The sequence below is a fragment of the Pelophylax lessonae genome, assembly GCF_965119305.1.
Source record: "Pelophylax lessonae genome assembly, chromosome: 5".
NCBI lineage: Eukaryota > Metazoa > Chordata > Amphibia > Anura > Ranidae > Pelophylax > Pelophylax lessonae.
Genome location: NC_138772.1, coordinates 113,593,657 through 113,618,881, shown reverse-complemented (window position 1 = coordinate 113,618,881; position 25,225 = coordinate 113,593,657). Strand labels below are relative to the sequence as shown.

At 41.3% G+C, this 25,225-nt stretch overlaps 1 protein-coding gene across 3 annotated transcripts in view; it reads right to left on the bottom strand.

Moving 5' to 3' along the window:
- Positions 1 to 20,925: 20,925 nt before the first annotated feature.
- The window catches only part of XYLB (xylulokinase), a 303,038-nt gene continuing 298,738 nt past the window's right edge, over positions 20,926 to 25,225 (bottom strand). For all 3 annotated transcript variants that reach the window (XM_082258814.1, XM_082258813.1, XM_082258815.1), the window contains one exon: positions 20,926 to 21,341. In XM_082258814.1, coding sequence (XP_082114940.1) covers positions 21,270 to 21,341 — 72 coding nt within the window. In that variant the 3' untranslated portion in view covers positions 20,926 to 21,269. The remainder of the gene's footprint in view (positions 21,342 to 25,225) is intronic.

Here is a 25,225-nt window from a genome sequence, read left to right as displayed (position 1 = left end):
TTGTCGTTTCCTTTCGGGGATTATCTGAATGATGAGATAAGTGAGGATTTAGCTACGGTTCAGTATTCCTCCTTTGACGATGCCTTAGTTAAATTGCGGGGTCTTGGGAAGGGGGTTTTGATGGCCAAGACAGACATCAAATCGGCTTTTCGTTTGCTACCGGTACACCCGGACGCATTCAATTCCCTGGGTTTTTTCTTTTCGGGTAAGTTTTATTTTGACAGGTGCCTCCCTATGGGATGCTCACTGTCGTGTTTTTATTTTGAATGTTTTGCCACTTTTTTGGAATGGGTCGTCTCTGTATCTTGTGATTCGACCAATGTCGGCCACTATTTGGACGATTTTTGTTCTTGGGAGGAGCTGGGTCTACAGACTGTTTGCGCTTACTGAATGGTTTTGTCCAGTTGTGCGAGCAGTTTGGGATCCCTTTGGCTCATGAGAAGACGGCTTGGCCGTCTACCTGCATTCAATTTTTAGGCATTACAATTGATTCCGAGAACATGGAATTTAGGCTTCCTTCAAGAAAAAGTGTCAAAGCTCAAAGTTTGTTTATTAAATTTGATCCGGAGACGAAAGGTACGTTTGAAAGAAATGCAGTCCTTGCTTGGTTTGCTGGCATTTGCTTCCAGGGTTATCCCCTTGGGTAAGCTATTTTCCAGGAAACTGTATGCGGCGATTGCAGGTCTAAAATCCCCTAATTCTCATGTTAGGTTAACTCAGGAGATTAGGGAGGATATGTTGGTGTGGTTTCAATTTTTGACGGATTTTAACGGCAAAAGTGTTTGGCAGGAGGAATTTGTCCTGGACAAAGACTTTTGCCTCTTTACTGATTCAGTGGGTTCGGTTGGCTTTGCTGCCATTTGGCGCACGCATTGGTGCGCCGATCGCTGGTGTCAGAGATGGACTCAATTGGGTTACACACGCAACAGTGTTTTGCTTGAGCTCTTTCCTATCGTGGTGGCCCTTGAGATTTGGGGCCAGCACTTTCGGAATAGGAGACTGATGGTTAGAACTGATAACAGGGGGGTGATGTTTGCAATTAATTGTTTATCTTCTAAATCCCCCCTGTTATAGCTTTATTACGTTATTTGGTATCTAAATGCTTATCGCTGAATGTTTGGATAAAGGCGACTTTCGTCCCGGGCAAAGATAATGTATTGGCGGATGCTTTGTCTCGCTTGCAGATGGAGCGCTTTTTTACGCTGTTCCCGGAAGCGGACGAGCTGAGCTGTCATTACCCGAGCCATCTGTGGTACATAGTTTAGACTTGGTCGCGAGAAATGTCTTGCGTTCTTTAGCTCCGTCGACCATGGCGGGATATCAATCAGCGTGGTCGCTATGGGTGTCACACCTTCAGTTGTTGGGTATATCCCCTGATCAGTTTTCGGAGAACTTGGTACTTTCCTTTTTGAATTCTTTATTCCATAAAAAATATGCATGGTCTCACGTTAACAAAATTTTAGCCGGCGTGTCATTTTTTGTTAAGTTAAGGAATTTTCCTTCCTGCTCTTCCTTTTTTACGGTACGTCAAAAGGCTATCGGAAAGCCACTTTTTTACAGGATTCTAGAAAGCCGATAACTATCCCAATTTTGACTAGTTTATGTACGATTATGTTTTCTGTTTGCTATTCTTCTTACGAGTCGGTCCTTTTTAAGGCGGCTTTTTCGTTAACGTTTTTCGCGGCACTGAGAATTTCTGAGCTGGTGCCAGCGGGAAGAACGCTTAATTCTGGTCTTTTTCTTTCGGACGTGTTTTTTTCTGACAGAAATTGTAGCATTTTAATACGTTTCTCCAAGACGGATCAGCTGGGTGTGGGGAAGCGTGTTCATTTGCATATGTTTCGGGACTCGGCGGTATGTCCGGTGCGTTTATTGAATCATTTTTTGTCTATACGATCGGCCGGCTCCGTATTTCTGTTCACCCACCAGGATGGTAGGCCATTGACTGGCTATCAGTTTACCGCAGTTTTTAAGAAATGTCTTGTACAGTTGGGGCAGGACAAAGAAAGGTTGACTTCCCATTCTTTTCGCATCGGTGCCGCTACTGAAGCTGCGAGGTTGGGTCTTGATGATCAGTTGGTTAAAAAGTTGGGTAGATGGAAGTCTGATGTTTTTCAGTCGTATATCCGCCCTGACACTGTTTGTTAATTTTTAGGACGCTGCCTGAACATATGGATCATCGGACACTCTTTTGTGCACTGGGCTCGTGCACGAGCCAGAAGACGATCATATGGGGAAAATCTTGGCCTTAATCCCAATCACTATAGTGTTCAGTGGTTTAGTAAGAGAGGGATGCCGTGGTCAGAATTTCGTCCCGAGATTTTTAGGCTTTTGCAGTTTCTTTCCCCCCCGGATATGCTGGTGGTGCATCTCGGGGGGGAATGATGTAGGTAGGGCTAGAACTCTGGACCTGATTTTTGCGATTCGGGATGACTTACAATTATTGAAATTGTTGTACCCTTTTATGACCATAATTTTTTCGGAAGTCATCCCTAGACTCGCATGGTTCAAACATTGTTATTTGAGACCACTTGAAAAAATTCGTAAACGGGTCAACAGAGCTTTAGAAAAGCGGGCGTTTTGTCTTTCCGGCATAGGGAATTAGAGGGCGGTACTAGAGGTTTATACAGGTTCGATGACATCCATTTATCAGACATAGGTCTTGAATACTTTTAATGCTAATTTGGGAACTTGCATTGAAGAGGCCGCGTGTTGGGGTTGTGCCAGGCGGGAGTGAGCCGCCTGCCTGTTGGATGAGTTTGATGTATTTATTTTTGTTAATGGCAACCTGGGTCGTTGGGACCGGGTTGTTTTATCCTGATGTTTATTAAAGTTTAAAAGATTTATCGATCTTTAAAGTGTTAAATAAAAAACGGCCGAGGCCTCTTTTATTCCAATTTTAATGGAGTCTGATGGTGTCTTATTTAATATTTTTATAAGTTAAGTTAAGGAAATCCTGCCTACTGCCCCATAAAGAGAAAAGGGGCCGAATGGCCCCTTTTATTTATGGGGTAGTGGCAGGTAAGGTTAGTGTAGGCTAGCAATAGGCAGAGCTTAGTTGTTAGGCAGATTTTGAGCCTGTCAGCTAACACTTTAAGCTGATTGGTTATTGAATTCATAACTAGTCGTCCGAGTATCTAGGGAGAATAAGCCCCTCACCTGTTTAAGCCGGTTCCTTCCCGCCAGAGATGCAGGTTGATGATTGGCTCAAAGGTCTTCAGAGGACCCATTTAAGGGGTCCCCTCACGGACGAGACGTCACTTCCCCTGTCAAGAAAGAAGAGAGAAGATAGCCCAGCGGTTACCCTCCCATCCCCCCCCCTTGTTTGTCGTGGTCAGTTTGTTATTTTAGGGTCACCTTTGCTCATTGCAAAGGGGGACATTTTGTGTTTGATATTAAAGTTGGATGAGTTTAATATTTTTATAAGTTAAGTTAAGGAAATCCTGCCTACTGCCCCATTAGATTACTTAGATTACCTGCTCCAGTTTTTTTTTTTTTTTTTTTTCAAGTCAACCCCAGTGTTACATACACACCTAATAATGGCTTTTAATATACTGTAACTATGCCTACACTGAAGTTGCAGAGGTACAAAAGGGCTAAACTGCTTCTTCAGACTGCAATAAATCAGTTTGTAGTACTAACTCGCTTTATACAAAAAGATGTTATATTCTCTATCTCGACCCAAATCTCATTCAGCCTTCTTTCACTTCCACGGCAGATGTCTTTTTTTTCTCTAATTCCATTTATCGGTCCTGACAAATCTGAATTCATTTTGGAATTTCAAAGGGAATTGCAAGATGTCAAGTCGATTTTGATTTTGAGTGCACTTTGAAAGAAGATGTTTAAGTTTTTCTGTAAGTTGTCATGACAGCATAACTGAGAAGTTCACCCAAATTGTTCCTCGCTCTTTATAATTAGCGCCTTTCTCTGAATTATTACTAGTATGCTCCTTAAAGCACGGCTCTGGAAATAGAACAAAGATATACCCAATATGATATGTCAGAGCCGTATAGAAGACACTGATAATTTATAACGATCCCTGAAGAATCCTTCACTTTTAGCAGTTAGACAAAATGTTAAGAATCCATAAAGGTTCACAAAGATGATAGTACAAGCGGAATTTAGCTGCCACAATCAATAATTAATCTGGCGTAAAAAAAGGAAAGTGGTCACCATTTGAAGACAGAAAAACTTTATTAAATGTCAATCATGCAGAATTCTAATATAACAGAACTGTACATAGGGTGAGTTTAACAGGGGGATGTACATGAATACTTTACAATAACACATTGATATACTAAACAGATGGCCAGCAATGCAAATAATGAAGAAAGTGAAGATAACATAAGGAGGTAAAGTAAAAAGAGCTAATTTATGTGAAAGAAAGTTATGCAATGTATTAATTCGAGCATTAAAGTGCACTTATCATAAGAGAAAAATGGAAACTGCCATTGCTCAATTCCAGTGCGTGTTGCTTGGCTGTGTCTGGTTTCAATATTTCTGAGTCTCCTCCATATACAGTATCTCACAAAAGTGAGTACACCCCTCACATTTTTGTAAATATTTTATTATAGCTTTTCATGTGACAACGCTGAAGAAAAGACACTTTTCTACAATGTAAAGTAGTGAGTGTACAGCTTGTATAACAGTGTAAATTTGCTGTCCCCTCAAAAAAACTCAACACACAGCCATTAATGGCTAAACCACTGGCAACAAAAGTGAAGTGAAATGTCCATTTGGGGCCCAATTAGCCATTTTCCCTTTCCTGATGTTGTGTGACTCGTTAGTGTTAAAAGGTCTCAAGTGTGAATGGGGAGCTAAATGGGGGTGTTAAATTTGGTGATATCGCTCTAACTTTCCCATACTGGCCACTGGAAGTTCAACATGACACCTCATAGCAAAAAACACTCTGAGGATCTGAAAAAAAAAGAATTGTTGCTCTACATTAAGAAGGCCTAGGCTATAAGAAGATTGCCAAGACCCTGAAACTGAGCTGCAACATGGTGGCCAAGACCAAACAGCGGTTTAACAGGACAGGTTCCACTCAGAACAGGCCTCGCCATGGTCGACTCAAAGAAGTTGAGTGCATGTGCTCCGCATCATATCCAGAGGTTGTCTTTGGGAAATAGACGCATGAGTGCTGCCAGCATTGCTGTAGAGATTGAAGGGGTGGGGGGGTCAGCCTGTCAGTGCTCAAGACCATATTCGCACACTGCATCAAATTGGTCAAGTGTGTCTTGCCTACAGTCAGGCATGGTAGTGGGAGTGTCATGGTCTGGGGCTGCATGAGTGCTGCCACCACTGGGGAGCTACAGTTCATTGAGGGAACCATGAATACCAACTTGTACTGTGACATACTGAAGCAGAGCATGATCCCCTCCCTTTGGGCAGTATTCCAACATGATAAAGACCCCAAACACACCTCCAAGACAACCACTGCCTTGCTAAAGAAGCTGAGGGTAAAGGTGATGGACTGGCCAAGCATGTCTCCAGACCTAAACCCTATTGCGCATCTGTGGGGCATCCTCAAATGGAAGGTGGAGGAGCGCAAGGTCTCTAACATCCACCAGCTCCGTAATGTAGTCATGGAGGAGTGGAAGAGGACTTCAGTGGCAACCTGTGAAGCTCTGGTGAACTCCATGCCCAAGAGGGTTAAGTGCTGGAAAATAATGGTGGCCACACAAAATATTGACACTTTGGGCCCAATTTGGAATTTTCACTTAGGGTGTACTTACTTTTGTTGCCAGTGGTTTAAACATTAATGGCTGTGTGTTGAGTTATTTTGAGGGGACAGTAGATTTACACTGTTATACAAGCTGTATACTCACTGCTTTACATTGTAGAAAAGTGTCATTTCTTCAGTGTTATCACATGAACTGATATAATAAAATATTTACTAAAATGTGAAGGGTGTACCCACTTCTGTGAGATACTGTACTTGTTCCAGGTGAGTTACTCAAAAAGCACTAAAGCAAAGTATTAGCTTGACAGTCAGACAACTCATATTTTCAGAATGAGAGGTAGATAATGGCAGTGTACACAATTCTCTCATGACAGGTATACTACAAGGGGTATGTATAGTCCTTTTATTTTTTTTTAACATATTAGAGACTGTAGAAAATTAGGTGAGGAAGCTTTTACTAATTATTAATATAATAGAGACTATCGTGATATCTCCCAGCAACCATATTGTCGATGTGGTATGTATTAATAAGGTAAGTTGCCAATTCTGTATAGTGAATTAGCCAGGCATTGGCTGTGTTACTATTCTAATTCAGAGACACTTCTTCTAATGCTATACATGGAGTACATGGAGTACCTTTCCTCTAGTGCTCAACCAACCAGGACGATCACATCACATGTACATGGGACATGTAGTTCAGTCACCTGAAGTTATATACTGTTTAAAGCTATGAGCTCCAGAGTGCTAAATGACTAAAGGAATTCTGGGAAAGCACATAAAAAGTACTGTCCTGGGGGGGGCTTGTTCTCTCGGGACATGGGCTTCAAAGCTGCAAGAGCTGGAGGCTGTCGCTCCAGGTGCTGCAGGTGGGCACCGTGGCCTAGGCAGGGCTGGAACCTCCTGCTCTGGGGACTGCATCGCTGGACACAGGGTGGCTGTCACTGCCAACGCATCCGCTGCACTACTGTTTGGGTCCATATTCCCTGCACACCCACATGGTTATCACTGAGTTCTTCAGGTGGTCAGTTGGGCGTCTCACATCTCCCTGCTGTCATTCAAGAGCCTGCGCAGGGACTTCTTGCCTCACAGAACCCGGGTATCTGCTGAATTGGTGAGCGGGCAGAAGCCCATCTTATCTCTGACACTGCTCTCAAGAACACTACATACAGACACCGTTACACCAGACCTATTGGAGGGTCTTTGCTAGGGAAATATAACACCTTTTGCATCCAGTATAAGGAATAAGTCCTGCGAGCGACCCTGAAGCTCTAAATCAATCAGTTATTCTCCACTTACACTCCACTTCTCATAATAGTGTGCTTAATTGAAATAACCTTTTGCATCCAGCCTCTTTCTTTAGGCTGTCTCTGCCCTGTGAAATCTCTAGCTGAAGATCAAGGATATCCACATTTCAAGGACCTGCTTCCTTCAAGAGAGACTCTGCTTTTAGAGCCTGTGGGAGAACATAACTCAGGGCCTTGAGGGAGTGGACTGACTAAAACCTAAAAGTCTCCTCTTCTCCCTCTTCTTCTTGGGGTCATAAATCCCTTCTTAACCATTTCATGATAACAATTTGTCTTACTGTTACGGTCATTTTGCTGCATTATCACTCAACTTGGGTAATACCTGTGTCTGGTATTGTCTGACTTTTGTTCCCAGAAAAGTGTTAACTTGCAAACCGTACTAATTATTGGTGTCTTTGCATTTCATGTCTGCTTTAACCACTTCTGGACCACCTGCTGCATATATACTGCGGCAGGATGGCCCGGCTGCGCATACTCACGTACATGTACGTGATTTTGTCCACAGGATGTTCGAACCTGCTGATCGTTTGGTGGAAGGACAGAACGAAAAAAGGCAGACCGTGTAAACAAGGCAGACCGCTGTTCTGTCAGGGAGGAATAGAGAGATCTTGTGTTTCAGCTAAACTGATACACAGATCTATTTTTTCATCTAGTGCATCCATTCCCCCCACAGTTAGAAAGCACTCCCGAGGAGCACACCTAACGCCTTGATCACCCCTGGTGTTAACCCCTTCCCTGCCAGTGTCATTTATACAGTAGCAGTGCATTTTTTTAGCACTGATTACTGTATCTGTGTTACTGGTCCCCAAAAAGTGTCACTTACGTGACAGATTTGTCCACCGCAATGTCGCAGTCCCTCTAAAAATTGCTGATCGCCACCATTACTAGTAAAAAAACAATAAGAAAATAAAAAGTCTATAAATGTATCCCATAGTTTGTACATAGTTACATAGTTAGTCAGGTTGAAAGTCCATCTGGTTCAACCAAAAAAAAAAAACAGTATTGAAAACCCAACCATACAATCCCATATACACAATCCTATACCCGCAGTTGATCCAGAGGAAGGTGAAAAAAAAACCCCAGCAAAGCATGATCCAATTTGCTACAACAGGGGAAAAAAATTCCTTCCTGATCCCCCTAGAGGCAATCGGAAATTTCCTGGATCAACTTTACCTAAAAATAATTTTAGTACCAATTTATATTATATACACCTAGGAAAGAATCCAGGCCTTTTTTAAAGCAATCTAGTGAGCTAGCCAGAACCACCTCTGGAGGGAGTTTATTTCAAATTTTCACAGCTCTTACGGTGAAGAAACCTTTCCGTATTTGTAGACGAAATCTGTTTTCCTCTAGACATAAAGAGTGCCCCCTTGTCCTCTGTGTTGACCTTAAAGTGAACAACTCAACACCAAGTTCACTATATGGACCCCTTATGTAAAGATACATGTTGATCATATCCCCCCTTAATCTCCTCTTCTCAAGAGAGAATAAATCCAGTTCCTCTTATCTTTTCTCATAGCTAAGGTCCTCCATGCCTCTTATCAGTTTGGTTGCCCTTCTCTGCACTTTCTCCAGTTCCCCGATATCCTTTTTAAGAACTGGTGCCCAAAACTGAACTGCATATTCCAGATGAGGTCTTACTAATGATTTGTACGGGGGCAAAATTATATCTCTCTCTCTGGAGTCCATGCCTCTGTTAATACAAGAAAATACTTTTCTTGCTTTGGAAACAGCAGCTTGGCATTGCATGCTATTATTACAGTGGTGATCGAAAGTTTGGGCACCCCAGGTAAAAATTTTATATTTGTGCATAAAGAAGCCAAGAAAAGATGGAAAAATCTCCAAAAGGCATCAAATTACAGAATAGACATTCTTATAATATGTCAACAAAAGTTAGATTTTATTTCCATCATTGACACTTTCAAAATTACAGAAAACAAAAAAATAGTGTCTGCAAAAGTTTGGGCACCCTGCAGAATTTATAGCATGCACTGCCCCCTTTGCAAGGCTGAGACCTGCCAGTGTCATGGATTATTCTCGATCATCATCTGGGAAGACCAGGTGATGTCAATCTCAAAGGTTTTAAATGCCCAGACTCATTTGACCTTGCCCCAACAATCAGCACCATGGGATCTTCTAAGCAGTTGTCTAGAAAACTGAAACTGAAAATAGTTGACGCTCACAAAGCTGGAGAAGGCTATAAGAAGATAGCAAAGCATTTTCAGATGTCAATATCCTCTGTTCGGAATGTAATTAGGAAATGGCAGTCATCAGGAACAGTGGAAGTTAAAGCAAGATCTGGAAGACCAAGAAAAATATCCGACAGAACAGCTCGCTGGATTGTTAGAAAAACAATTCAAAACCCACGTTTGACTGCATGATCCCTCCAGAAAGATCTGGCAGACACTGGAGTTGTGGTACACTATTCCACTATAAAGAGATGAGATACTTTTACAAATATGGTCTTCATGGAAGAGTCATCAGAAGAAAACCTCTTCTACGTCCTCACCACAAAAATCAGTGTTTGAACTTTGCAAATGAACATATAGACAAGCCTGATGCATTTTGGAAACAAGTTCTGTGGACCGATGAGGTTAAAATTGAACTTTTTGGCCGGAATGAGCAAAGGTACATTTGGAGAAGAAGGGGCACAGAATTAAATGAAAATAACCTTTGTCCAACTGTTAAGCATGGGGGTGGATCAATCATGCTTTGGGGTTGTATTGCAGCCAGTGGCACAGGGAACATCTCACGAGTAGAAGGAAAAATGGATTCAATAAAATTTCAGCAAATTTTGGATGGTAACTTGATGTCATCTGTGAAAAAGCTGAAGTTAAAGAGAGGATGGCTTCTACAAATGGATAATGATCCTAAACACACCTCGAAATCCACGGGGGATTACATCAAGAGGCGTAAACTGAAGGTTTTGCCATGGCCTTCACAATCTCCTAAGGTCTATCTCCTAGATTGAAAATCTACGGATAGACCTTAAAAGAGCAGTGCGTGACAGACAGCCCAGAAATCTCAAAGAACTGGAAGACTTTTGTAAGGAAGAATGGGCAAAGATACCTCAAACAATAATTGAAAGACTCTTGGCTGGCTACAAAAAGCGTTTACAAGCTGTGATACTTGCCAAAGGGAGCAGTATAAGATATTAACTCTGAAGTGTGCCCAAACTTTTGCAGACGCCATTTTTTGTTTTCTGTTATTTTGAAAGTGTAAATGATGAAAATAAAATCTAACTTTTTTGACATATTATAAGAATGTCTAATCTGTAATTTGACGCCTTTTGGAGATTTTTCCATCTTTCCTTGGCTTCTTTATGCACATCAATTCAAATTTTTACCTGGGGTGCCCAAACTTTTGATCAACACTGTAAGCTTATGATCTACCAGAACACCCAGATCCTTATCAGCTATGGCTTCCCCCAGTTCTACTCCACCTACAGTAGTATGTATGATGCATGCATATTCTTGTAGATGTGATAACTTTTGCGCAAACCAATCAATATACACTTATTAGGATTTTTTACCAAAAATATGTAGCAGAATACATATTGGCCTAAATTGATAAAAAAAGTTTGATTTTTAAAAAATTTTTGTTGGGTTAATTTATAGCAGAAAGTAAAAAATATAGTTTTTTTTCAAAATGATAGTTCTTTTTTTGTTTATAGCGCAAAAAATAAAAACCGTAGAGGTGATCAAATACCACCAAAAGAAATCTCTATGTGTGGGGAAAAAAAGACATCAATTTTATTTGGGTACAATGTCGCACGACTGCGCAATTTTTGGTTAAAGCAATGCAGTGCTGGATCGCAAAAAATGGCCTTGTCATTGAGGGGTAAAACCTTCCAGCGCTGAAGTGGATAAATATGTCAGAATTCAGAGTGTTAGAGAAGTAGGGGAGCTTGCAAGGTCAGGGCAACCAATGGGGACCATCAACTTCTACTTCTAGCGGCCCTTGTGGGGGTTGTGCTCTCCAAACTTCAGTACGTAGGCTGAATGCAGCCCTTTGCTTTGCTTTTCTGCCTTTAGGGCACTATACCTCCCACTGATAGGAGGCACTTTTCCTCCCACTAACACCAACAATGAGGCACAATTCCTTTCACTTTGCACTTTATCTTCCACTGACACCAATGATGGGACACTATTTCTTCCACTGATGCAAATGCTGTGGCACCACTACTCCTTCCACTGACCAATGAGGCAATATGTCAGTAACAAGTGTGACCAGAAATGTGTGGACTGCCACAGAGAATATCAGGCACAGATACAGTGTAAAAGAATAATTTATTTAAAAGATGAGTGAACAACATAAACGTAAACGCACCTCCAAAATACCAAACTGAGTAAAACAAACCAGAGAACCAAACAGATAGTGACACACAATGAACAACTGCCAAAACCAAATATTTACAGCATATAGGGAATGCAAAGCGTAATCGTAACAGAGCCTGAGTCATACACAGGAGATCAAGCAAAGGGAGTTGGGAGCAAGACAGGACAGGGAGAGGGTAATAGGAGACGGAGAGAGCAGGTGGGTAGGGATCAGGCTGCAGGGTCAGGATTAGGGTCCAGGAACAGGAAATGGGAAACAGGATACAGGAACACTGGAACGCAGGTGAGGGGCACATCGAGACCACACCAAGGTAGTGAGGAAGAGCATGCACAGGGTTTAAATACACTGCCTGCAACCAGTATCAGGTGATGACTGATTGCAAGAGTCAGTCAGCTTCTGGCTGCTAAGGGACACCCACTGGTGGACACCGTAACTGCAGCCTATAGATCTGGGAGCCACAGTGCCACCAGCAGGTGAACCCTTTCCTGACACACTATTTCTCCTACTAATGACCACAGTCGCTATGTAATCTTTTTAATCTTTCTTTTTTTTTTTTAAATCAAAAAGGAGTTTATTAAGCCACAATACAGTAAGAAAAATATATTAATTTGCAGTAATCTCTTTTCATTGCAATAGTACAGCATATGAACATAGTAGGGAGTATACAATAAAGTAAATGAATGGTCAACAATGAGTATAGCATTACCAAAATTAAGGAAATAAAATCGAGAAATGACCAGTTTAGTTGCATTTTTCTCATTTCACTCAGAATTTCAAAAAGAACATTCAATAACCTGAATAGAAAAAAATAACAAAGCAATCAAATGAAAATATTAAGAATATAGATATCGGTCCTATACCCAACCTAGATCCTTCAACTGCATCTTCTCACCAACTGGTTTGGTATGTTTTTCGCCACCAGAATGGGTCAATAAGAGAAAAATGTGTATTGATTACCTTTTATAAATGTTTGGGGCAAGATATCTAACTTTACCTCTGCAGTAATCTATCCAATACCAGCTGAGCAGGAGCAAGTCCTGGCGGATCTAGCCAGGCCTGCCATATGGAGTAAAGTTTTTGGTTTGCATGCCTATGTTAACATGTCAGTTTTTCTCATATTAATAAAGAGTTGACCTGATCAATCCACTGTTTGACCGTGGGAGCACGAGGAGATAGCCACATTTTAGCAATCTGTTTGTGGGCTATATATAATAGCCTTATGATTGTAATATAAAGTGGAGCAGGATGAAGTCCTTCATCAAATGCCCCAAAATACAGATCAGTAAGTCTAACGTATTTTAAGAGATAAGACATTAGAAATGGTGTTTATAACCCCTTTCCAATACCTGTGGAGCTTCGGGCATCTCCACAGAGTCTTGTCGGCCCCAGCTGTACTGGCGTACGATAAGACCTTTGCAATATGAACAATTGTGATAGCTTATGCGAGGGGGATACCGAACTTAAGGGCAAGGAATGTAGACACAAATCTCAAGTATCCCCATCAATACCACCCAGGTCCTTCTCCCATCTGTTCCTGCAGGGCAGTCTAGCGGGGTCATGGATATTAGCAGTGAGGGTTGAATATACTCTGGATATCATACCCTTTTTGTTACTGGACCCCATCACATCCTCAATCAGGGCATGCTTCACTAGCACCAAAGAGGTAGAATGAGCTTGGGTCTGTAAAGAATGTCGCAACTGGAGGTACTGATAGAATCTAGTTCTGGGTAAATCGAATTCCACCTGTAGCTCCGCAAAAGATCTAAGAACATTCTCACTGTAAATTTGAGAAAAATACTTTATTCCAGAAACCCTCCAAGACTGAAATCCCTCAAGAGTGAAGAGCTCTTTATAAAATGGATTATGCCATAGGGGAATTTCTTTAAGAAACCCTGTGATTCCTAGATATTTTTTAAAACTACTCCATACTTGTTGCATTAGTGTAAAAGTGGGACCTCCCTGTGGGATATTAGCAAATTTCCCTTCTAACAGGGATAAAAGTAATAAATCAGAGGAGTCTCCCAATAAAAGTCTGCCTATAGGATCTGTAGGGTCTGGAAGTCTCAAACCAGCCATATGTTTTATCTAAGAGGCAAGAAAATACATTTTAGGGATAGGTACTGCCAAGCCTCCCTGATCTTTGCTATATTGCAAGGTAGTTAGTCTAAGTCCGGTTGTTTTTTTCCACCAAATAAGGTCACAAAACAGGGTATCTATATGCACAAACCAACGTCGGTGTATCCACTGAAGAGCGTTATATAGTATGTACAGCAATTGGGGAGCACCAAATACTTTTTATTAAGTTCACCCTGCCAATTACAGTGAGGGGGAGCTTGCACCAAATTTTGCTTTTAAGCTTAAATTGTCTAAGGAGAGGAAGTAGATTCAGCTGTAAATATTCCATTGGATCTGCAGTAACCTGTACCCCCAGGTTTTTAAATGAGGTATGTCATGGACCTTGGAATGCGGAAGTGTTCCTCCTTGAAATCTGTTACACAGTGGGGGGGTCTTCTGCCCTGTCTTAAGGCTCCAGACGGCTCCATTGTTCTGTGTCTGGCTATTGTGTACATTGATTGCCCCCTGGGGCTTCTGTCTCATTACACATAACAGTCCTTCTAATCAAGCTATCGGACCAATCCCTGCTGACTCATTTTCAAGTCCTCATTTGCATGGCTAAGGAGGACCTGAAGGAGGACTACGTGTACTTTACAATTGACCAATAGGAAAGCGGTTGTTGGGGGCGGGATGTTCCAAATTCTGTATAAAAGTGTGTTGTGTACTTCCAATAAAGGTTTACCTGTTTGAACTTACATACAGCCTGCCTGGTGTTTGTTCTAATGGATTCCGAATGGCACATAGCTGTAGTTCGGATTCCGGAGCCTTGGATGAGACCATCAGACGTTGCGATCTGCAAGCTGACTAACTAGTAGCAGAGGAGTGTCGGGAGAGCGGAAGCGAGCGAGCAAGGGTCTCGTTACAAGGTAACTATCTTAAGATCTTAAAAAGCCTCTTGAGCAGGTAGGAGGGGGCCATCTAAAGGAAGCAGGACAAATTTGTTCCAATTAATAGAAAATCCAGAAAGCATGCTGAACCCTTTTTTCAAATTCATGTAGTTGTGAAAAGAGGCATCCATATCCCTCAAATATAATAGAGTGTCATCGGCATACATGGACACCTTATCCTAACAAAGGCTATTATTTAAACCCTGTTACATGAGGAGAAGCTCTAATGGCAGCAGCAAGTGGCTCTATTGCTAGTGCAAAAAGCAGGGGTGACAGCGGACACCCCTGCCTTGTGCCCCTGTAAAGTGGAAACGGATCCGTTGTCTCCCAAAGATAGGGCCATTCAACACTATCGAAAACCTTAGCTGCATCGAGCGACATGATCACACGCCTACCAGTGCCCTCAACAGGTATCTGGAGATTAAGAAATATATGGCATATGTTTAATGCCATAGATCTGGTGGGTATAAATCCGCATTGGTCTCCATTAACTAGTTTGGTTATCACTTTAGCTAACTGAGTTGCAAGAACTCCTGCTAATAATTTAACATAAGTTGTTAGCAAGGGGATGGGTCTATAAGAATCAGGGGACAGGCTGTCCTTTTCAGGTTTCAGTATAAGTACTATAATTGCCTCACTCATCGAGGAGGGGAGGTGTCCTAATTCTAAAGCCTCTAGGAAAACCCTGCATAGTCTGGGTAAGAGGATTCCAGCATATCGCTTGTATACCTCTACTGGCAACCCATCTACACCCAGAGACTTAGCAGGGGCAAAAAGCGTGCGTCACTCAACTCATCTATGGTAAGGGGGGCATTTAATATAGCCCTGTCAGATGGACACAGGCAGGGGAGGGGGCTTTTAGAAAGAAATTGGTTGATTTCCTCTAGCGTAGGGTAGGTTTTAGAGGAGTAAGTATGAATATAAAAATCTCTAAAGCTAAGTAAAATATCTGCATAGGAAGTGGTAAGCTCGCCCATGCTTTTAGTAAGAGCGGGAATAAAGGAAGGACCTCTGTTTGCCCTCGCCAGGATATGGCCTGTACCCTCCCCTTTGCTCGAAAAACGTCTGTTGTTGAAAAAATCACTTATTTTCAGCTTTTGTCTAGGAAACCTGTTGCGCCATATTCTGCGCCTCTAACCTTGTCCGTTTAGTAGTATCATTTGGTTGTGCAATATAATTGGATTCTGCTCTAGCAACCTCTCGTAGTACAGTACTCCCATATCCCTAGTTCCTGTTTTAATAGTGGAAATAACATAAATATATTGTCCCCTGAGAAAAGCTTTCATAGCGTCCCACTACATGCCTGAGGAGACAGCCTTCCCCATTTCCAGCAAAAAAATTAGTTATCGCTTCAACTACCGGATCTTGCTTAGGGAATAATTTAAACCAGAAGGGATTATTCTTCCAATACATTCTTTTTGATACCCCCCGACAGCTAGCTTAATCCACAGAGGGGAATATTCAGAGATGGTTCTTGGCTCATAATTGGCAGAGGATACCGCTCGGAGCATCTCCTCATTAACCAGGCCTAGGTCAATCCTAGAAAGCCCGCCATGTGTTGCAGAATAACATGAAAATTTTCCCCCCTTAGGGTTCAAAATTCTCCATACATCACTGAGTCCAATTCCAGTCAGGAGTCCTGTAAACGACGAAGAGCTCTAAAGTGTTCCCGACAAGGCGGCAGGTGAGAACCTGTCCAGAGAGACATCTAGCACATTGTTAAAGTCACAACAGGCACCCCGGGGAGGCTCGCTAAGAAAAAAGTCATCAGTCGCAAGACCTCCGCAGAGGAGTGGGAATGTACAGATTAATGAGGATACACTGCAAGCCTTCTAGTACACATCGTATAAATATATAGTGACCCAGAGAATCAATATTGTGGTGTAGACATGAACACTGAATACCCTGAGGAATCAAGATGCTGACTGCTTTAGCATACACAAAGTAGCCAGAGTGGAACTGGTGGCTGTACAGTCTCCGAAAATGGGGAGCTTTCTCCAATCGAGAAGTGTGTCTCCTGAAGACATATCACAGATGATTTATAAAGTTTTGCACAGCGCTGCACAGCCAGGCGCTTCACCTGAGAACCCAGACCCCTCACATTACATAAAAAAAATATTATAATCATTAGCAATATAATTCACTAGGAGAATGAGATAGTAGGATTGACTATAAACCATTCAATAAGCCCCAGTGCAAGGGCCATTTGACTCCATAGTGTGGAATCGGGGAATAGGTCAATATCAAAATAGACCTTGCAAAAATGAAAAACTGTTTTAAGGTAAGTACATAGTCAGACCAGGTCTGCAGTGAATAGAGCAGTGGGCAAAAATAATGTAGATCACAGGTAGGTAGAACCAGCATCAAGGGAACTAAACAGCCCAAGTCAACAAATATGCCACAAGGCCACATCCTTTTGGGGTTCTTTCGGGGGCTAACATCTTAGCTAGCCATTTCCAAACAGAGAGTCTCAGCAATACTGAGTAAGTAAGTAAGTAAGTAAGGAATTCTGTAGAGGGTCATCAGGTTCCACCTTAACTCTGCTACAGTCAAGGAGCCTGGGGCACAAACTTGAAAGAAAACCTCTCCTCCGAGGAGGGATAGCATACTTAACCAGGTTCAAGTAGGCGGTCATTTGTTTGCAGCATAGTCCCAATCTTGCCATTGCTGGGCCAGGGATGGTTTCTCAAAGAAGTTGACTTCACCTTTTGCTATCACACGCAGCCTAGCCTGGTATAACATAGCATATTTCTTTTCACTTCAGATTTTTTTGCTCATTTACTGCATTTGATACTAGCACATCATTTTATTATTTTAATATTCTACATCTAATTATCAGCACGCTGGCACTTTATTAGATCTATTTTTTCCACTTTAGATCAGCGCAGAATGACTCTGCATTGTTATTTCTCTTTTCAGTTTTGGTAAGGCTGACTGGCGGTTGCTGCTATCTATATATAGTGGTCCTTTTTTCCAGATAGCGCAGGGGCTTATACCTTTTTATTTGCATATTGAAGGTCTAGGCTCCTCAACCTTTTCTTAAAGTCAGTAAACAGGGCCCTTCTCTTTTGTACATCCGCCGAAAAGTCGGTAAACAAGATTTTGGAATTATCCATTACCATGTTAGGACCCATGGTTCCGGCTTTGGAAAGAATTATGTCTCTGTCCTTGTAATTTAACATTTTAAAGAGAAATGGACAGGAGGAGTGCCCGGTGGCAGTGGGCGTGCTGGGACCCTATGTGCTCGCTCCACAGAGAACATAGGAGTGAAGGAGTCCTTCCCAAAGGTATTAATTAACCATTGTTCAATAAAAAGTTACTGGGTTTTTCCCTTCAATTATCTCAGGAACTCCTATAGCCCGTACATTACTTCTTCGTAGCCTGTTCTCAAGATCCTCTAGTTTTGCTGCGTGTTGGGTTACTGTTGTAGAAGAATGGGAGACCTTGCGTTGCAAAGGGGCCCATTCATCTTCTAAAGTATTCAATATGCCTTCTAAGGCCGCAGTGCGGTCTATTAGTTTCTGCATGTCCTGGGGTATAAAGGACACTTCAGCTCTAACACCCTTGATATCAGTAGCCAGGGAAACAATAGTGGTATTACAGGCTGTGACCGCAAATAGTATCTCCATGAGCATGGGCTCTGGCACTGCTTCCTCAGAGTGTAGGGTCTGTGCAGTTTGCATGGCATAGTTATCTGCCTGTATACTCACTGTGTCCCAGTCCTGCAGGGGTATAGCAGAGGTATCCAGGGGCACTGTATCGTCAGCCTCCGAGTGTTCTCCACTGTGGTCTCCTGGAGAGGAGGATAGTGGAATCGGGAGCCTTGGGAGGAGCTGATTTACAGAAGAACTTCTGTGCTGCTTCAGGGTATGTGTCCTTCCCCTGCCAATACGGGAGTCCACCATCTTGGGCCACATGGTCCATGGTTGATCGGGTAGAGCAGCCCCTCTTAGACATGGCCAACATTCTTCCGGGTACTAGCTACAGATAGCTAAGGGCTCGGGTTAGCTAAGGGCTTTCTGTGCGTCTGTCTTCATCCGCTGCTAAGCCACATCCCCCAATCTTTTAACTCCTACTGACCACCAAACCTGTGACATTGTCTACTCCCACTGATGCTGGGGCATTTTTTTTTTCTCCCACTAGACACAGTAAACTGTCTCTTTGTTTAGAATGTATGAAGACCCCTGCTGTATAGAGAAAGATATTGTGCTATATTGTGCTTTTAATTTTGGAATGCTACATGTCTGAAATGGCAGTGCCTAGCTTCCCATGTCCTTTGTTTGACAATAACTTGCTTATATTAGCCCTACAGAATTGAATAACAAAATTTACCTTTCATAGACTTCAATAGGGTTTGCTGCAAAGTTAAAAAACTTCAAGCACACAAAAAATAAATAAAAATCACAAATCTGGTATATCAGGTTTATCTCCAGTAAGCATCACCTACAGAATATATATATTTGTTAATACCTACAGCATATATATATTTGTTAATGTTTTTAGTAGCATCCAACTTACAGTATGTTATATGTAATTTAGGTATAGTGGCCTTTAAGACAAATACAATTGTCCAAAATCTCTAAAAGCAATGCTCATTTCACATCAGCCAAACCAACACTGAGCAAACAACTTGGCAAAAAAATGCAGTTTTCTCCCGGATCAATAAACTTTACACAGTTCTTTACTTTTCTGTAGATTTTTTTGCTGCCTGCCTGTTATTAGCAGGATAAACTGCTCATAAAAACGGGCCCCTGTGCTGTGCCATTCTCTGTGACCTGGCCTTTTGTCTGATTGATCGCTAAGGCGATAACATCATAAGGAATCTGCACCCTAAGGCTAGCACAAACTTATTGGAAATCAGATGTTATTAGCTCCTCCATGTCCCCAAGCAGTTTCTTCTGGGGAAGTTTTCAGGAATTTTCCTATCTTAATGTCAGTTTCAAAAATTGGCAATTTCATATGAGATTTCTTTTTTTTTGTATGCCCTTCATTCAAAAGCTTTGTGTTGTTAGTATGTTGTCTGCCTGCTGAGGCTGCCTTGGTTTTGTCATGTCTGATTTATGCAGTCTGCTGGGGGCAAAGGACACCCCAGGGTGAAGAAGAATGAAACGCAGGAGAGATATGTGTTCATTTAAAGTTTGTGTTCTAAATGGCATTCTCTTAGAGGTGAACAGTTACTCCCTAGGGGCAATAAAGGAAAATGTTTTTCAATCTCCGGCAAGAATATGTATATTTTCTGTTAGGTGTGTGTGTGTAGAGCATTGATTCATACAGCTGGTGTTAGCTTCAGAAACTGCTGGAGTCAGATGGTGTGATACTAGGGTGCACAGTAATTTCCTGGAGCAGCATGACTAAAAATAAGGTATCAGCTGCCACTAAGGGACTCTCGGAGAGCAGAGAAATGTCTAAGAGGATGTGTCTGTGAAGTCCCGGTATTCCTGCGAGCAGATGCTTTGAAAAAACTGACCTGAGCAAAAGCCCCTGTTGTGGTTGCTGTGCAATGCATCATAAATCAATCTTAAATGCACACTTAAAAAGTTTAAAACATTCCTAAAGAGAAACTATAATGGTTTGGGGGTAATTTTATTTCTCAAAGTCTATATTTCAACTGATGCTTTTATTTACTTTGTTTTATAAATATATATTTAAAGCCCAACTGAAGTTTTGCCATGGGCACTTATTACTATTCACAAGTATTGCTCCCTACCATTGAGCCAAGAAATAGGCAGCAGACTACACAGAGGGCAGCGGTGTCTGTATTGCTAGATAAACAGTTTCTGATGAAGGGACAGGGGGCCTCAAAACATGTCAGCTCAGTAACAGTATTCCACACACAGATTAAGTCCCCCTCTAGTACCAGCTTAGGACACTTTTTTAGTTCCTCTCCCATGACCTCTCCTACTACCTGCTTCCAGTGAGAGGGCCTTCTACATTTGCTGGGGGGTCTTGACCTTCATTGGGATAATATATTGTTGGTGATATGCACCGATCACGTTGCTTCTATGTAAGTGCAATTTTAATTTTTTTATAGTTGTTTTATTACTAAAGTGTTTTTTTACTTATTAAAGTGTGCTCAGATTTCCTTTCTGTTTTACGTGTATATTTGGCCTGTGGGAATATATACAGTGCTACAAAGATATTCAGAGTTGTTTTAGTTGCACAGAAGAGCAATATATTTGAAGATTTGATCTAGATAAACAGTATCTCTCCCTACACAGAACTGTCAGCTCCCCAACAGCTCTAACACATTGACAATATGGCGGCTGTGAGCCCATCATTTTATAGAAAGAAGTTGAGTTATCACTTCTTTCAAATTATTGGCTATTGTGCCTCAGCTAAGCAGAAAAATGACAATGCACTGCATCATGGGTTATTTCCTTTTTTTTTTTTTGTGATGAAGAACCAGTAGACTTTTGCGGGCCAAAAATTGCTAATCACAAATGTCATGAATATATCCAGCCAGAAAACCTCATCCCTAATTGTAAGGAAATTAGTATATGGTTATGTAATGCATGGAATGGAGAAAATGTTTAAGGTTGAGAAAATTCTGTCAAACACTAATTCAAGTAATGTAACAAGATATATATTTGTCAGAAATATCGGGAAATATCCAGTGAAGATGTAATCTACTGTGTATCACCTAGCAAGAATTCTATTATTTTCTTGATAAAACAAGCAATATACTAAATGAAAGGCTTTCCTCCAATCATTTGGAGGAAAGGTTTTGTTCAGAATTGATTCCTGAACCCCGACCAAGGCTCGTCACCGACCTTCACCCAACAGCTGCTAGACAAGTCAAAGGTGTGTTCTGGGCATTTAGTTCAGGAAAGTTGTGTTCAAATACTGTTCAAGAGCTATTACTTATTGCATCTAAATGTGTCCAATACTGACTGAATACAAATACTTTGATATTTTTAACAGAACCATTTCTAGCTTTAATCTTCATTTGTTTCTGGTCTCTTCGATCACTTTACTCTCACATTCAGCATATCGCTTCAGAAGTGGCTGATATATCTGGAGAAAAACATGGCACAGGTAGGGTGTTAACTTTTAACAAAATCAAACAAAAACATTATTTTTTTAAACAGTATAAACTAAAAGAAAGTATTTTGATATATTTTCTTATCAGGATTAGAAAATAAAACGTACATTTCTTTTGTCCGTCAAATATGAAATATTTCACAAGTCAAGAATACAACTTATTTTATTTTTCAGTAGAAAAAGAGATAAAACCTGGAATATGAGAAAAATGGTCAAACCTTACTGTACCAGTAGGTGTGAACGATATCAACAATACCTTAATGGTTAAATAGAACCGGGAACCTCACGCAACCTATAGACTCAGACAGAAAACAGGTTGAGAGATGGAAGAGACCATCTCAGAAGGGTTGCAAAGCAGTGGGCTCACAAGGTTAATGGTGCATAAAGACTTTATTATGGTGATGATAGCTTGAAAAAATACAAAAAATATCTAAAACAACTACACTAAAAGTGTGTTGAACATGTGTGGTAATGGGGTGACCCTGGAGACCTGTGTGGGTATCAGAATGCTGTTGGACAGCACTACCCACGCCTGCACTCCACCCACCAAGTAGTCCCGTGTGGCACGGCTTCCACAAATAGGGAGTGATCCGTCACCAATTGGACTTATTATCACTTCAACCTACATAGGAGGCCAAGTGCCGTGGCATACCAGTATTTAGAACCAGATGTCAATAGGCTAGCAGGATGAATTCCTAAATGCTAAAGCTATAGGTACAGTGGCAAATTGCTGTGTGGACAATTCCTCCCAGGAGTCTTAAATTAAGCAAAACTGTTGGTGCACCATCACAAATCATGGAAGTGGGATGAAGAACACTCAGGATAAAGTATATACTTGGTGACCTGTGCGTTGGGGCCCATGGGACATGATGAATAAGTCAAATGACACTGGTCAGTTTGCATTAATGAGGATACCTCATTAAGGGGTAAGTCCACTTTCATAGAGAGTATCCTACTCTCCTCCTTGGTGCCTCGAACGGTCCGCTCCTGCCTCTCAGTTGCGGCTTCCAAGGCGGATCACTGGCATGTATTCCTCGAGATTGTCGTGAGCTGCATGTGTGTTGTGAAGTCCTCTCATCATATTTTATTTTTCAGTCTATAGCCGGAGCTGTAGTTTCTAGGCTACTTTTATGAATTATAGGGCTATTGTTAAAGTACAAATAAAAGTTCCTGTAGGACAAACTAAATAAGTCCCAAAATCCAGGTACTATGTGACACTGGTGGGAGGCAACAGAAGCATTGCTGGCAATCCACAATGTATTGGGCAGGACTGCGTGTGCCAGGTGCTAAGTGACAAGCTACAGGCTTGTGATTCTACAGTGGCAATGCAGATAGACATCTTCTCATCCCATTGTAGCACAGGCAGGCACAGGCTACATGAGAGTAGCAACTCTGCTCTGAATCCAGGAGCAGTGCAGCATCATTGTCATACCATTACAGGAAGCTGCGTTAGGTGGACTTCACTGTCAGGACGAACAGGTATTTGTGGAACTTTGGAAGTGAACTAAGAGAAAACCAAGTGCAGAAGAACTTATAATTAACTACTGCAACACATATTTGTACTGCTTTAACTGCTCTGAAAAAAAAAAATGTTTTCACAAAAATCAAAAGGGCAAGCTTAATATAACTCACGCAGTTGATTGAGTCAGAGGAGTGAATAAAATTTCAACAATTTGTAACTAGTTGCTATAGACAACATAGACACGTTTTTCCAAATTTTGCAGAGAAGCCAAACTGTGACTGACTAAACCAATGCAATGAGAGATGATGATGTTCAAAGTGCAGTAAAAAATACTGTACCTGCCAATAAGATTTTATTGTACTTGAATATGATCAGTTATCACACTTTAAATGACAATTGCGTGACCATGCAACACTGTACCCATATGAAACTCTTATCCTTTTTTTCTCACAAATAGAGATTTTTTTTTTTTTAAATAATAATAACTTAATAAATAAAATCATGGTATTTTGGTGGTATTTAATCACCACTGGATTTTTTTTTCTTTTGCTGAACAAACAAGAAAGACTGAAAGCTAAAAAAAAAAAAAAAAAAAACTTTTTTTTAAATTTGTTATAAAATTCTGCAAACAGGTAATTTTTCTCCTTTAACAGCTTCCGGACCGCTCCGCCGCACATTTACTGTGGCAGGCTGGCCCTCCTGCACGAACCGATGTAGCCCTACGCCGGTCGTGGGCTTGGTGCTGGGGGGTGCGCTCCCGCCCCCACTAGGCAGCAGGGATGCCGATAAATGGGGTCGGCAGCCACGATTGCCGCCGGGCCCCCGCGATCACTCCCCGCTGAGAGAGAAAGACGGTCAGCTGGTCAGCACTTGTGATCCTTCTATATAGGATCACAGGTCTCTATGGTCATTTCACAAGCCCCTCCCTCACAGTTAGTAAACACTCCCCTAGGCTCACATTTAACCCTTTGATCACCCACTAGATTAACCCCTTCCCTGCCAATGTCATTATTACAGTAACAGTGCATTTTTGTAGCACTGATTTCTGTAGTAATGTCACTGGTCCCTCCAAAAGTGTCAAAAATGTCAGTTAGGGTTCCAATCTGTCCACTGCAATGTCGCAGTTCTGCTAAAAATTGCAGATCACCGCTATTACTAGTAAAAAAATAAATTAATTTAAAAAATTACATAAATCTTTCCCCTAGTTTTTAGACACGATACCTTTAGCGCAAACCAATCAAAATACGCTTATTGCAATTTTTTTTACCAAAAATATGTAGCAGAATACAAATCGGCCTAAAAGGATGAAAATATTTGATTTTAAAGTCTTTTGGGTGGATGTTATATAGCAGAATGTGAAAAATATTGTTTTTTTTTTTTCAGAATTGTCACTCTTTTTTTGTTTATAGTGCAAAAAATAAAAATTGCAAAGGTGATCAAATGCCACCAAAAGAAAGCACTATTTGTGGTAAAAAAAAAAAACAGTGTTGCACGACTGCAATTTTCCATTAAACTAACTAGTGGTCTTGTTGAAAGGTATATACTCCGAAATAGGTGGTGATAATACAAATATATCTTGGGCATCCGAATACTTCCAGAAAACATTATCGTTGAACACAATCCACCGTGCCATTCGCTGTTGCCGGCTAAAAATATATAGGTCAAAAAAGAAGCCATATCTAAACATGATCCAGAAGTGCAGGCATTTTCTCTGGGCCAAGGCTCATTTAAAATGGACTGTGGCAAAGTGGAAAACTGTTCTGTGGTCAGACTAATCAAAATTTGAAGTTCTTTTTGGAAAACTGGGACGCCATGTCATCCGGACTAAAGAGGACAAGGACAACCCAAGTTGTTATCAGTGCTCAGTTCAGAAGCCTGCATCTCTGATGGTATGGGGTTGCATGAGTGTGTGTGGCATGGGCAGTTTACACATCTGGAAAGGCACCATCAATGCTGAAAGGTATATCCAAGTTCTAAAACAACATATGCTCCCATCCAGACGTCGTCTCTTTTAGGGAAGCATTTTCCAACATGACAATGCCAGACCACATACTGCATCAATTACAACATCATGTGAAAAAAGGGGGGGTAAAATTACCAAAACTGCGCAAATGGTGTGAATATGTAAATATATGTAAGGGGATAAAGTGGGATCTCTCCCACACTGTCAGCTGCTACACAAACGTGAAAACGTGATAATAGTGAACAGAAAAGGAAATAGTAGCGCTCAACAGAATATAAATAAATCAATCAATAAATCAATACTCTCATGGTGCAATATCTCTTAACAATCAACCATTTATTAAGATGAATTGCACTTACTAGACATTAGTAGATAAAAAGCCTTTAGTTAAAATCATTCGCTGGGGATGGGAGACGCCGCTCCACGCTGCGC